Raw genomic sequence first — 13,908 nt, 5'->3', positions numbered from 1 at the left:
ACCCTGGACCACAAAACCAGTCATAAGGGTCAATTTTTTGAAATTGAGATTTATACATCAACTGACAGTTGAATAAATAAGCTTTCCATTGATGTATGGCTTGTTAGGGTAGGGGATTTTTTATATTTGGCCGAGATACAACTATTTGAAAATCTGGAATCTGAGGGTGCAAAAACATCAAAATACTGAGAAAATCGCCTTTAAAGTTGTCCAAATGAAGTTCTTAGCATTGCATATTACTAATCAAAAATTAAGTTTTGATATATTTACGGTAGGAAATTTACAAAATATCTTCATGGAACATGATCTTTACTTAATATACTAATGATTTTTGGCATAAAAGAAAAATCGATAATTTGACCCATACAATGTTTTTTTTTTGCTATTGCTAAAAATATACCCAAGCGGTCCAGGGTCACATATATTATGTAAAACAGAGACGTCAAGTCGGACACTTTCTGCTCCCAGTAGTGACGCTCTTGCAGTGTTTGCATACTCTATCACAGATTAAGTGAATTAAATGCAATATTTGTCAAATGCACAGACGTTTCAGAAACGTTTTCATGAGCAACAGAAACTTTTTATATACTGCTTAATACAGCGCCATCTGTTCATGAATAAAGTTCAACCCTAACATATACTATTTAAAATACCAATAAAGTGGGGGTATTTTATCAGTGTTTTTTTTTAAAAGTCACTCAATATAACTGACTACAGTCAATATAATGACTACACAAAAAATGCTTTTACTGTTATAAAAACACAGATTTGTGAGCATTATTTGAATTTAATTGTTAGAATAAACACGCAACACACGTTGTGCTTGTCATCACAGAATCTATAATAATAATAATAATAATAATTTTCTAACCAGAATGCATTGCTTTTGACAGGTGGCAGCCGATCTTTGCAGCGCCACATTAAGTCGAACAAGCCTACAGACAAGAGTAGCACATGACAGGATCACATGAGGGGCAAGGAACACATGACAGGAACATGAAACAAGGCAAACTATCAAAATCAGAAGCAAGAAACAAAACCCAAACCCCACGTTACAACTAGTTAAATTATATATATTTAATTTAAATATCAAATAATAAAATCAAATGTTATAATATTAAAGGGTTAGTTCACCCAAAATGAAAATTAGCCCATGAATTACTCATATACATCCTAGGTGTATATGACTTTCTTCTTTCAGACAAATCCAGTCGGAGTTATATTAAAAACTGACTTTGATCTTCCAAGCTGTTTAATGGCAGTCAGCGGGGGTTGCAGTGCATCAGTTCAAAAGAAGTGAAATAAAGTGCATCCATCCATAATAAAAAGTGCCTCACACGGCTCCAGGGGGTGAACAAAGGCCTCCTGTAGCAAATCGATGTTGTATTGTATATGTAGAAATTAACATTAAGCTAGATTAATAAATACGGGTATTATAGTATTTTTTATTGTTAGGTTATGATACGCATTAACTAATGTTAAACCATTGAACATATTGTAAGTGGTGCCATTTTATTATTTAAGTGCGTGAGTTGTTTTGGAAATGAGTGCTTTTAAGCGCGGAATGTTTTCAGAGCAAACAGATGAAGGCAGTTAAGAGTACCGTTCTTCTGTTTTTGGGACCCAGAACAGACACGGATCAGAAACTAACACATAAATCACTGCACCTCCAACTGTCCAGCTCAAGTATATGTTGCTGTGGAGGGTTTGTGTTAATTTAACAGCTTTAATGTCGGATAATGTTGTGGCTAATATAACCAGCTCCAGCTGGGCAGTTTTATGGCCTCTTTGTGGAAGTTCCATTAAGGAAATAATGTGTGTGTGTGAGAGAGAGCGTGCAGTGGATTTACAGTAAATCACATACATACACAGCTAACACAAAGCCGTCAAACCATGACTCCAAACACACCCATGAATAAAGCCATGACAACACCAAACCACACAAACACATTAATGATGTAACACTCATGTTTCTCGTTGTGTAGGGTGGGCTGACTACATAGGGTACATATAATTATGTGAGATATTCATGATGTGTCTGTATTATGCTGTTGTTTTTTCTGTAGGTGTACAGATGTATGTATGTAACAGAGAACATTACGGTTTTCTGCCTGTACCTCTGAAGGCCCAGCAGAGTGTAGTAGATGAGGAGGAGAGTTTCACACACACCATCACTGAGGCCATGAGTGAGTATTATCACTCACAAACACATTATATACACATTAAAGCATAGATGTTCATGCATTCACTACAGTTCAAAAGTTTGGGGCTAATTCCATTTTTAAATGCTTTTGAAAGAAGGCTTTTATGCTCTGCAAAACTGCATTTATTTGATCAGAAATACAGTAAAAACTGTAATAATGGGAAATATTATTACAATTTAAAATAACATTTCTATTTTCATATATTGTAAAATGTAATTTATTCCTGTTATGGCGAAGCCGATTTTTCAGAAGCCATTACTCTAGTCTTCAGTGTCACATAATCCTTCAGAAAGCATTCTAATATTGACTGATTTGGTGCTCAAAAAACATTTATTTTTTTGTGGAAACCATGTTTTTTTTCAGGATTCTTTGAATAGAAAGTTCAAAAGAACCACATTTATTTGAAATAGAAATCTTTTTTAACATTATAAATGTCTTCACTGTCACTTTTGATCAGTTTAATGTATCTTTGCTGAATAAAAGTCTTGATTTCTTAAAAAAATGTAATTAAATCTTACTGACCCCAAACTTTGGAACAGTAGTGTATGTTTATCAAGCCATTTTCTTCTTGGGGACCGTTGCCTGGTCTCCACAATGTAGGCAAACACACACACACACCCATAAGAAGCACACCCATGGCCACTGCCCCTAATAAACCACCCTTTTTCCACACTATATTTTCAATCCTTATTATTTACAGGTTTTATTTACATTTTATGTTCCAATGTGTAATGTTCAGATGTCCATTTTATGCAACTAAAATGCCTTTTCTTGCAGTTGATCATAGCATAAAACCCTCTGAGTTTCTCTTCACTCCACCCAAATCCCAGGACAAGATGGGCTTTGACGAGGTGAGAGAGCAGAATCTCTGGAATGTCTTGCTTGACTGGATACTCATGATAGATATTCTGCAGAGAAACCTCAGCTGATTTAAGCTTCTTTGAAGTGACATTTTCTTATTTTGCCCTGCGTCCGTCCTCAGACTCTCTCGTTCTCTTTTCTGCTCAGATCTTTCTGATTAATCTGAAGCGGAGGTTGGACCGGAGGGAACGGATGTTGAACACAATGGCGGTGCTGGGACTTGAGGCCACGCTGGTTGATGCTGTAGATGGCAAGTAGGTCATCAAGGGGACATTCTGTGGAATCGTATTTGTGATGTTTGGGTAACTGTTGATTTGACCTTTTTTATTCCCTGTCAGGGCTCTGAATACATCTCAACTTCAAGCTCTAGGTATAGAAATGATGCCGGGATATAAAGATCCATACTCTGATAGGGTGCTGACGCGTGGAGAGATCGGCTGTTTCCTCAGCCACCACTTCACCTGGAAGCAGGTACAGACATACTCACATGTAAACAAACATGTGACACTCACTATAAATAGAATATGGAATAGGGCCCAAGGTTTTTCATTTTTCAATATATAATTAATGAAAGGAAATGTCCTTCAGAAAATGCTGATTGTCAACCAACAGAGGTCAAGTTAAATATTATATGAATTACTTTATTTTCTTTTTAATTTTGTATGAAGTTTTCAGTTTTTGAAAAAATTTGGGACGTGTCTTCATACAATTTAAAACTCTCTTTTTTTTAGTGTAACACATCAAATAAATATTTTAAATATATATATATATATATATATATATAAATAAAATAAACATAATAAATAAGTAAATGTGATTAATAAAACATTAAATAGGAAACCTATACTTCCCATGAAATGAAAGAAAAATACTTTTTCTTTTTTCTTCTAATAACGTGTAAGAAATTAATGATTGAGATTGTCAAATGCGGTCTATACTAGTATTTGTCTAAAAACTTTTAGATATTTTTGGTTTATTTGATGTTAGATAAACATTTTTTTCTTTATATTAAATTATATTTCTTTAACACATCTAATAATTATCACAGCACAATCATTGAATTTGTGCCTCTAATGCTTTAAAACAAAATAAGTGGACCATACTGGCAAAAAGTTCTGTATATATGTACACACACAGGGGATACACCTTGTGTCTTTATTTTTGGCCTCTGTTAAGATTTTCACTGTTAATGTTTTATATAAGACAAACGTAGTATAAATTTAAGGGGGTCTGAATACTTTCCGTACCCACTGTATATATATATATATATATAAATAAAATAAACATAATAAATAAGTAAATGTGATTAATAAAACATTAAATAGGAAACCTATACTTCCCATGAAATGAAAGAAAAATACTTTTTCTTTTTTCTTCTAATAACGTGTAAGAAATTAATGATTGAGATTGTCAAATGCGGTCTATACTAGTATTTGTCTAAAAACTTTTAGATATTTTTGGTTTATTTGATGTTAGATAAACATTTTTTTCTTTATATTAAATTATATTTCTTTAACACATCTAATAATTATCACAGCACAATCATTGAATTTGTGCCTCTAATGCTTTAAAACAAAATAAGTGGACCATACTGGCAAAAAGTTCTGTATATATGTACACACACAGGGGATACACCTTGTGTCTTTATTTTTGGCCTCTGTTAAGATTTTCACTGTTAATGTTTTATATAAGACAAACGTAGTATAATTGTCCAGTTAATCAGATGAGCAACATTCAAGTAAATTTTTCCATTTTCTGAAACAAGATTTTTCAACAGACAAATCGTTTTCCGTTTACTTTGTGTGTTTGTGTGTGATAGGTGGTGGAGAGGGGTCTGCAGCATGTGCTGGTGTTGGAGGATGATGTGAGGTTTGAGCCTCAATTTAAAAGGAGGTTACAGACCATCATGGAGGATATTGAAAAAGCTCAGCTAAACTGGGACCTCATGTAAGAACAACACCAGCTGAAAACAAACACATGAGACGTTTTCATCATTCACAAAAGCATATTGATCTTTCTCTTTCTACATCTCTCTCTTTCTTCTTCGCTCTCCATAGATATGTGGGCCGTAAACGAATGCAAGTAGCTCAGCCGGAGGTGTCCGTAGAGGGTATTAATAATCTTGTGGAGGCTGATTACTCATATTGGACTCTAGGTTATGCCCTTTCACAGCAGGGGGCCAAGAAACTCCTCGCTGCTCAGCCATTTGGCAAGATGCTCCCTGTGGATGAGTTCCTGCCAGTCATGTTCAACAAACACCCAAAGTAAGTGTGACGCATGGATGGGTGTGTGGATAGATAGATTGATGGACAGATAGATCAATGGACAGATAGATCAATGGATGGATGCAAGGATAGATTGATGGATAGGTCGATGGATGGATGGATGCATAGATAGATACATGAATGAATGAATGGATGGATGGATGAATGAATGAATGGATGGATGGATGGATGCATAGATAAATGCATGAATGGATGGATGGATGCATAGATAGATACATGAATGGATGGATGGATGCATAGATAGATACATGAATGGATAGATGGATGGATGGATGCATAGATAGATACATGGATGGATGGATGGATGCATAGATAAATACATGAATGGATGGATGGATGCATAGATAGATACATGGATGGATGGATGGATGGATGGATGCATAGATAGATAGATGAATGGATGGATGCATAGACAGATACATGAATGAATGGATGGATGGATGGATGCATAAATAGATAGATACATGAATGAATGAATGGATGGATGAATGGATGCATAGATAGATACATGAATGAATGGATGGATGGATGCATAGACAGATACATGGATGGATGGATGGATGCATAGATAGATACATGGATGGATGGATGGATGGATGCATAGATAGATAGATGAATGAATGGATGGATGGATGGATGATGCATAGATAGATACACGAATGAATGGATGGATGGATGGATGCATAGATAGATACATGAATGAATGGATGGATGGATGGATACATAGATAGATACATGAATGAATGGATGGTGGATAGATCAATGGATGGATGCACAGATGGATGATAGATCAATGGATGGATGGATGGATCAATTGACAGATAGATAAATGGATGGATACGTGGATAGATTGATGGATATATAGATAAATGGATAGATGGATGGATCAATCGATAGATAGATTGATGGATAGATTTTTCAGAAGCTTTTACACACAGGTACACACTGAGGCAGTACTGCTGAGTGGGACAGACACAGTGCTAGATTGTTCAGAGTGGGGGAAAAAGTATGGTGTCCCTACTGGGTCACACAATGGCTGCCTTTCTACCCAGTTTCCTCTATTGGGAGGCGTACTCAGCACTAGCTGTGCCCCCAGCATGTGTCGCCTTTACTGGCCTTTCTCACGCCTAACACCCTCATTACCCTGCGGTCCTTCTCCTCTGTTCTTGCATTCTCTGGGTCTCTCTCCCTACTTTGTGTAATTTTGGGTCCCAGCATTCAAGGGACAAAATTCCCATTGATGGTTCTCTGAGTTTTGGGGGAAGGGCCATTGGTATAAGACAGATGGATTACTGTGGAATAAATATACTCCACTTTCTGTGTGTTTGTGGTGTGTGTGTGTGTGTGTGTGTGTGTGAGAGAGAGAAAGAGTCATTGTGTAACCCAAGTGTGTGAATTTAGTGTTGTATTATTGTAAAGTATAGTAAATAATGCAATGTTTTCATGTTGTTCAGATAGCTTTACCCATTATAGAATAATTTAATTGTACTAAATATACATTAATGTAAAACATTAGTATGCAAATATTAAGATGAAGAACGTTTAGGGTCAGTAAGATTTAAAAAAAAAAAATTTTTTGTAAAGAAATTAATACTTTTATTCAGCAACAATGTATTAAGGCAATGGCTGTTGAAAATTAGCTTTGCCATCACAGTAATAAATTATATCAAAAAATTAATTATACATCAATTGTGTAATTTTTCTCATGCCCTTGCTTTTCTTCTCCCCTCTCCTCATGTTTCTCTCTCAGTACGGCATACATGTCTCACTTTGATCCCAGAGATCTGTGTGCTTTCTCTGTTGAGCCGCTGCTGTTGTACCCAACACACTATACAGGTGAGCCGGGTTACTTCAGCGACACAGAGACCTCCACTATTTGGGATGACGAGGCCATCAGCACAGACTGGGACAGACAATATGCTAAAAAAACTGCTCAGCAGGAACAAATTCGCTCCGTTGCTCAGAACAGTGTCACCGGGGACACACCACCGCCTGCGTCCCGAGCCTCGCGAGACGAACTCTGAGTCCTCAACGTGTTCTCAAACTACACAACTGAATGACAAAACACACTTGACTCAGACAACTCACTCCTCAATGTCCAGCAGTCCCCTCCTCCTTGGCGACACTTCGGCCAATAGCATGACAGCTGGCTGGGATGCTTGAACACCATTGGCTGGCTAGTTGATTTTACACAAAGACACACAAGCGCCTTTTGTTTTCACTTATTTATTTCATCATGCCTTCCAGGGACCAAACTGTCCGCGGTGGACACGTCAAAGTGTTTGAAGGATGAAGAAAAAAGGACCGGATGGAGGAACATAGACATATGGGAGTTAGATTTGGGTTTGCTAGTGGATGAACAAGACAGATGAATCTTTATTTTAATGTTTTCTTTTATTATTATTTTTTCTTTTGTAATATAAAAACAGATATGGTTTATGCGCAGAGTACTGAATAAAAGAATCCTACACAGCCTGTCTACATTTCTACTGTATATTGTCAGGAAGGAAATTATAAGTTGATATATATATATATATATATATATGTAGCATCACAAATTCACTTTTAAATGTAATTCATGTATCTAATATATATTAGAGCCATTAATTAAGAGCAGTGGTTACATACTTTTGTGGGGAGGTTGTTCAAATCTGTCTTGTTTTCGCATAATTCAGTTTTATTGGATCTAATACTCTAAAACTCTATCTAAAACACGTTGAATTTTCTTAAAAGGAGAACATGTGACTTTTGACACTGGTGATTAAGTATATGATTTTTTTTTTATGAATAAGAGCAACTGTACAAGAACAACTGTTCAAAGTGTGTGTGAGACAAAAGGTGTTTTTGTGTTATTGTGAACATCATATTGTCACTAATTCCTTCCAGAATATTCCAGAAGGCTCATGTGTCTTAAAAAGTGTATGATTCTACTGGGCATTATGTCAACTATCATAATTTGAAATGGCTGGATGCAAACGCCCTAATTTTTCCAAACACACTCGTATTTTTCCACTCAGCAGGCTGGCTCCTGTTCTCTGACTGTTGATTTCATTACCATCTTTGATATCTGAAGATGTCATGGTGCGGGTGGTGGGCTGATTCAATAAAAGTGACTGATCAATAATATAATGAGTCTAATAATGTCTGTGCAAGCTAACAAAATTCATAGCTTCAGATTAATTTTGGTATATTGGCAACCTTTGTGTGCTTGGGTAGTTAAGTGTCTTCTTCAATAACATGTACTACCAGCAGCCTCTGGCTGTTTCTGTGCTAAATACTCACTAGATGTGTGTTGAAAACTCCATTCAGTGCAGAAGAGATGTGTATGTGTTGGTTTATGGCTAAAATGGTAAGCTACTGCATTTGGCAACCAAAAACATGGCACACCAAACAATCTAAAAACATTGACCATAAATAAGTTTGCTGTTTCAGAATGTGCTGCCAATTTAATGTTTATGACCAGTGAGTAAACAAGAGATGTTTACACAAGAGTGGCCTGTGCTAAAATGTCTTAGGTCTTTGCCATGTTAGTGTTGGTAGATTAAACCATTAATTTAATTTACTGAGGAATTTAGTGACATTGATGTGGCAGAACAAAAAGAGCAGCATTTCCTCCAGTAAGTAATGGTTTCCCTTAAACTTCTTGGTAAAAAGTTTTATTAATTTTACTAGCAATAGTTGGACAGATTGACTATGTATTTCTTAATATGAGACATGTAAGCTACGTTCAGTCATACAATGACACAAACATATGACACATATACAGTAGCTGTATTAGTATATTACCGGCATTTCGGTGGTGCACATTATGGTGGAAATTCAAATAAATGTTCAACGCAGTCTATTTCCTGAGGTAAAAATGCCGTTGTTCATCCGTGCTGTAATATTAGGAGACACTGCCATCTGCTGGAGTATGGTGGTGTTGCATTTCGTCTGTGAAATAATGTTCAACGGTATGATGGGTAATGAGGACCCAAAACATACTTTCATCTCCTGCCTTACTGGAATTTGGAATGTTTTCTGGCCTCTAGAGACATTTAAATCATCATCCAGGTGGGATGACAACGCATTTTTTTTTGTACTTCTTAGACATACACAATCCAAACATGCTGGTTCATGCTCTCTTTTACTGTGAAATACTTATATATACAGTATAGTTTGTCTCTCTTTATTGTTCTAACTTTATGGAAATAGCTGTTTAATATGTATAAATAATGTCCTGAAAAACGGATTATTTAGGTTATATATCTTAGGTTATGTGTTTCCAACATAACTCATACATACAGTAGGCCTACCCAGCACACATTCACAAACAATTTTCCATTATACACCCAGTGGCTTAATTATCTGAGACGAATGTTTTTACTATGAGCGGAATGAAGGAAATACTTTGTGTGTGTGTATTTGTTATCACTATTTACCATCAAAAGCCACATGATTCAGAAGAGACTTTAGACACTACAGATAGTTTTTTCACCAGTTTGTTTTGAATGGTAAAATTCTATAATTTGTTTTCATAATTCACACTTGAAAACAATGTCATCTTTGTGCATTAACAGAATGGCATAAACACCAGTAATGACCACTTAAGACAGAAATAGGGATTTTTTGTTAAAGAATAAAAAAATAAAAGACAGCTCCCAAAAACAGTTTAAAAAATGAAAACAACAAAGTACAAAAACAGTCATGTACAGAATGCTGAACACACACTGTACACATATAATTACAGATAGGCCTATAGTCTCATTAAAACACAGGATCAGTAATTCTTTTGGAATAATGTAGACATAAAAATACAAAATACTGTTCATCATTCACACAAGCTATGAAGCGGTTGTAAATAGCAGCCCTTATACCAAGCACCACATAAATATATTCCCTATCACCAAATACTAAAAAACTGATTACAAAGCTGATCAAGATTTAACTTTTACAATGCTTAACAAATCTTAATGTACTCGACATAACTAAGCCAACAGAGGTTGAGTGGGATTATCGTTTGTATTCTGTTGCTCTCTCTGACTTTCTACACCACTTTGGCCTTCATAGTGAATCTCTTCATACCCCCTGCTTGATCTGAAGTTTGAAAATCTCCTTCTGCGTTTCACCAAAATGACAATTCCTGCCACAACAACTGCGATAAAAGTCATTACACCACAGGCCACACCAGCCTTTTCACCTCCTGACATCCGGGTAGATGATGCCTGAAACCTTCCGACTATTTGAGTAACTTCGCCAGCCTTTGCTAGTCTCCATTTTTTGGTTTCTCCAACCCTCAGCCAGGCCCGATCACCTTCTGTCATCACAGCTACAGTGTTTGTTGCCATCATGTTGACCAGAGGTGGTCTTGTGAATGGTGGGAGGCGAATAGGTTTTAACTGGCCACCAGTAAACTCACCTGATTGGACACAGTACAATACCTGACAGCCATCGCTAATGGCAGCAAGGTGTTGGCTGTACTGAGGTGGACAACGGTATTGGTCCCCTGCAAGAGGGTTGCCAGATCGACAGCTAAAGAAACCCCCAAATGGCACAGAAGATACTGTTCCTGCCTCGTAATCATTGCTCAGACAAATCCTCATACCATTAGTCAAAAATGTTTGTGCAAAGTAATTTGGAGGACAGTCATGAGATTTGGTCTGTGGGTTTTGTAAAGATGGTCCGAATAGACCTCCAAAAAGGTATCCAGAGTATTGAGGTACTGTCTGACTTGTGGAACACCAGTAAGTGTTGATTTTTGCACGACGGACATAATAAGCATTTCCACATACATTGTCACAACAATCAAAAATTAACCAGCATGAATGACATTCCCTATGGCACTCATATTGATTGTAACCCTGCTCTACTGTCTCTGAGTGTAACAATGAGGCACTGTATGGTTGACGGCACGTATAGCCACCAGTATCTGGATTTTTTTGCGCAAGCTCATCACAGATGACTTTTCCATCTTGCGCCGAAGGAGTGCATATTTGGTAAACACCACCAAAGGTCAAATTGGTGACTGGACCCTTGCAGGACGAGTCGTTAACATTAGCCTGAAAGTAAAAATTTGGGGAATTTGGATCTACACATCCTGGAATGGTGTTTATGTTGTAGTAACGCGCTGCTGCCTGTTGGACTGAAAGGGCAAGCTTATGTAAAGTTGGAACTGGAAGATCAGGAAACATAGATGGATTGAGGAAATAGTGCAGTGGCACACCAGACCGGTCTATAGCCACTAGATTATTTTGAGTGCTCTCTTGCCACTTCTGCAGAGTGATTCCTTGGTAGAATAAAGCCCCACCGTGGCTCTGAACTAAAGAATATGTAATGTTTTGCTGGTAAGTGATGGTTTCTGAAGTTTCCTGGGATTCCTTGCTACCAAAGTTAAAGTTAACCTTGTTAAAAAAGTTAATGCCTGCTGATGCAGAGACAGAAAACTTGTCTGACTCACTGCTAGAGACGTAAGACCTTTTTATATAGTCCTCTTGGACCAGAATGGCCCCGGCATCGACGCTTGTGATGACATGGGTACCATAATCAAGTATGAGTTTCTCTGATAGATAAGTTGCTAGGCGTGTTTGATTGTTCTCAACAGCGTCTGCGATTTCTCCAATCTGCTGAGCAAAGCGAGAGTCCAGAGTAAAGTCAGGATATGCATTCACGGTGTACAGATGATTGCGCACCTGAGAAGAAAAAGAAGAAAGATAAAACAATTACATCTAAATAGAAAATTAAATCCTTTCCTGGTAATTTCGAGATCTGCTTTTTAATTTCTACTGAAAAAAAATAACTTGTAGGAGCAGCCAGGTATAATTGTTTTCTCGTTAATTCAGAGAAACTATGGAACGATAGCAGGTATATTTAATTAAATTAAGTTTATAAGTTCAGTGAAATAGCCTAAGATATAAATATCAATGTGAATATAGAGGCTATGTCATATTTTATGTGTTCGTATTAATAGTAGTCGATTCAAAAAACAAAACATATCTTTGAACAGACACATTCTTAGAAGATGAAGAGAACATAAAAATAACCAGACTTCTACGTAAGTGAAACCGAAAGTGAGCGTGGCGCAAGCGGTTAAACTTCTCTTGCGTACGCATATTGCGTACGCTCTGAGATTGCGCTCTATTTGACAAATTCTTAACAACTTTTCCTAAAACGTATCATATTATATTTCTCCCTCCTTAAGAAGTTAATAATCGCTTCGTATTAAAACAATAAAAGTGAACAATTTAAAAATACGCTCTTACTTTTTTTCTGCCATTGAAAACTTTTCCACTTTTCAGACTCACCTGAACTCGTGTTGTTGCGGAATTCGTCCTCACTTGGTGTGTTTTCATGCGTGTATTTTCTTCAGAGAATTTTCCGTTTAGCACTGGAGGGAAAGAAATGTCTGCATTGATGGATCTTGATGTGGAGCTTTTCTGTTCCAGCCATGACATGATGGTCTCAGAGTGAGTTTCCACTCCGCTTGTTTTCTGTGGAATGACAAAGACTTCATCTGGAATGAGATAAATGCCATCTTCTGTGGTCTGACATTGGGAATAGCTAAAGTTCATCACCCGTCCCACATCTATGTTGCGCAGGTTATCCCAGCCTCCACCTGGGAGCACCTCTAGTGCTGTTAAACTTGAGTTCATGCGACATTCACGAAGGCCATTACTGGGTCGGATGAGCGCATTAGACTTCCAGATAACGACGAAGAGCATTAGGAAAATGTGTAATGACTCCATGATCTAGAATGCTTTCCCCCTCACAAATTTTTGCCTTATATCTTACTGACAGGGGGTGTGACCCTGGGAAATTTTATTTTCACCTTCAAGCTAAGAATACAGGCTCAGTCAGAAATTTCCCAAATAAAAGACATTGCATGTGCTAGGTGATTTTAGGAATGTTATTGTTTATATAAAGACAGCACAAATCTGATAATTTCACTAGCCTTGCTAAAAAAAAGAACATGGCTTGCTGCACTCTAAAAAATGCTGGGTTAAATACAACCCAGTGCTGGGTAAAATAGGGACAAACCCAGCAATTGGGTTGTTTTGTCCCAGCGGTTGGGTTACTATCCAGAAGGTTGGGTTATACATTTAACCCAACCGCTGGGTCAAAACAACCCAATTGCTGGGTTTGTCCCTATTTTACCCAGCATTTTTTAGAGTGTGGTCGTAGATGCTGTTTCAGTTTTTAGATGGGTTTTGCACCATTTTCTGCTGGTTACAGTCAAGATATTTTCTTCAGCAGTGAGATCATAGCTGTTTTCTATTTAATTATTTACCTGTGGGTTTATGAATAACAACACTGATTAATTAGTTTGAACACAAATTATTATATTTATCCAAAAACAAAATGAACAAGCAACTTCAGTTTTTTTTTTCATTTACAACAAGCCAAAGAAAAGAGTCTGTCCTCATCTGTTTAAATGTATTTTGTTTCAAAACAATTGTTTCATCATTTGAGGATCCTTTTGACTTAATTAGAGATCTAGAAATGAGAAAATTCATTTTTCTCTGTGCAACTAAAACAGCTGAACAGCTGAATGTCCAGTGTATGCAAGTGCTGTAGCTAGTTTC

At 36.9% G+C, this 13,908-nt stretch overlaps 2 protein-coding genes across 2 annotated transcripts in view; one reads left to right on the top strand and one right to left on the bottom strand.

Annotated features, from left to right (window-relative positions):
* The window catches only part of colgalt2b (collagen beta(1-O)galactosyltransferase 2b), a 20,918-nt gene extending 12,908 nt beyond the window's left edge, over nt 1-8,010 (top strand). The window contains exons 6-12 of the mRNA XM_016471724.1: nt 2,067-2,186; nt 2,982-3,055; nt 3,213-3,319; nt 3,404-3,536; nt 4,885-5,012; nt 5,123-5,329; nt 7,101-8,010. Coding sequence (XP_016327210.1) covers nt 2,067-2,186; nt 2,982-3,055; nt 3,213-3,319; nt 3,404-3,536; nt 4,885-5,012; nt 5,123-5,329; nt 7,101-7,374 — 1,043 coding nt within the window. The 3' untranslated portion in view covers nt 7,375-8,010. The remainder of the gene's footprint in view (nt 1-2,066; nt 2,187-2,981; nt 3,056-3,212; nt 3,320-3,403; nt 3,537-4,884; nt 5,013-5,122; nt 5,330-7,100) is intronic.
* Nucleotides 8,011-10,088: 2,078 nt separating this feature from the next.
* Nucleotides 10,089-13,071, bottom strand: mpeg1.2 (macrophage expressed 1, tandem duplicate 2). Its single transcript, XM_016471713.1, has 2 exons — nt 12,631-13,071; nt 10,089-12,018 (listed from the first exon to the last, which is right to left on the bottom strand). The coding sequence occupies exons 1-2, from the start codon at nt 13,069-13,071 to the stop codon at nt 10,318-10,320; spliced, it is 2,142 nt and encodes a 713-aa protein (XP_016327199.1). The 3' UTR covers nt 10,089-10,317.
* Between the last annotated feature and the right edge of the window lie 837 nt (nt 13,072-13,908).

The sequence above is a fragment of the Sinocyclocheilus anshuiensis genome, unplaced genomic scaffold (genome assembly GCF_001515605.1).
Source record: "Sinocyclocheilus anshuiensis isolate Anshui unplaced genomic scaffold, SAMN03320099.WGS_v1.1 scaffold1403, whole genome shotgun sequence".
Lineage (NCBI taxonomy): Eukaryota > Metazoa > Chordata > Actinopteri > Cypriniformes > Cyprinidae > Sinocyclocheilus > Sinocyclocheilus anshuiensis.
The sequence above is the reverse complement of the archived record's forward strand: the minus strand, read 5'-3'. Positions and strand labels throughout refer to the sequence as shown.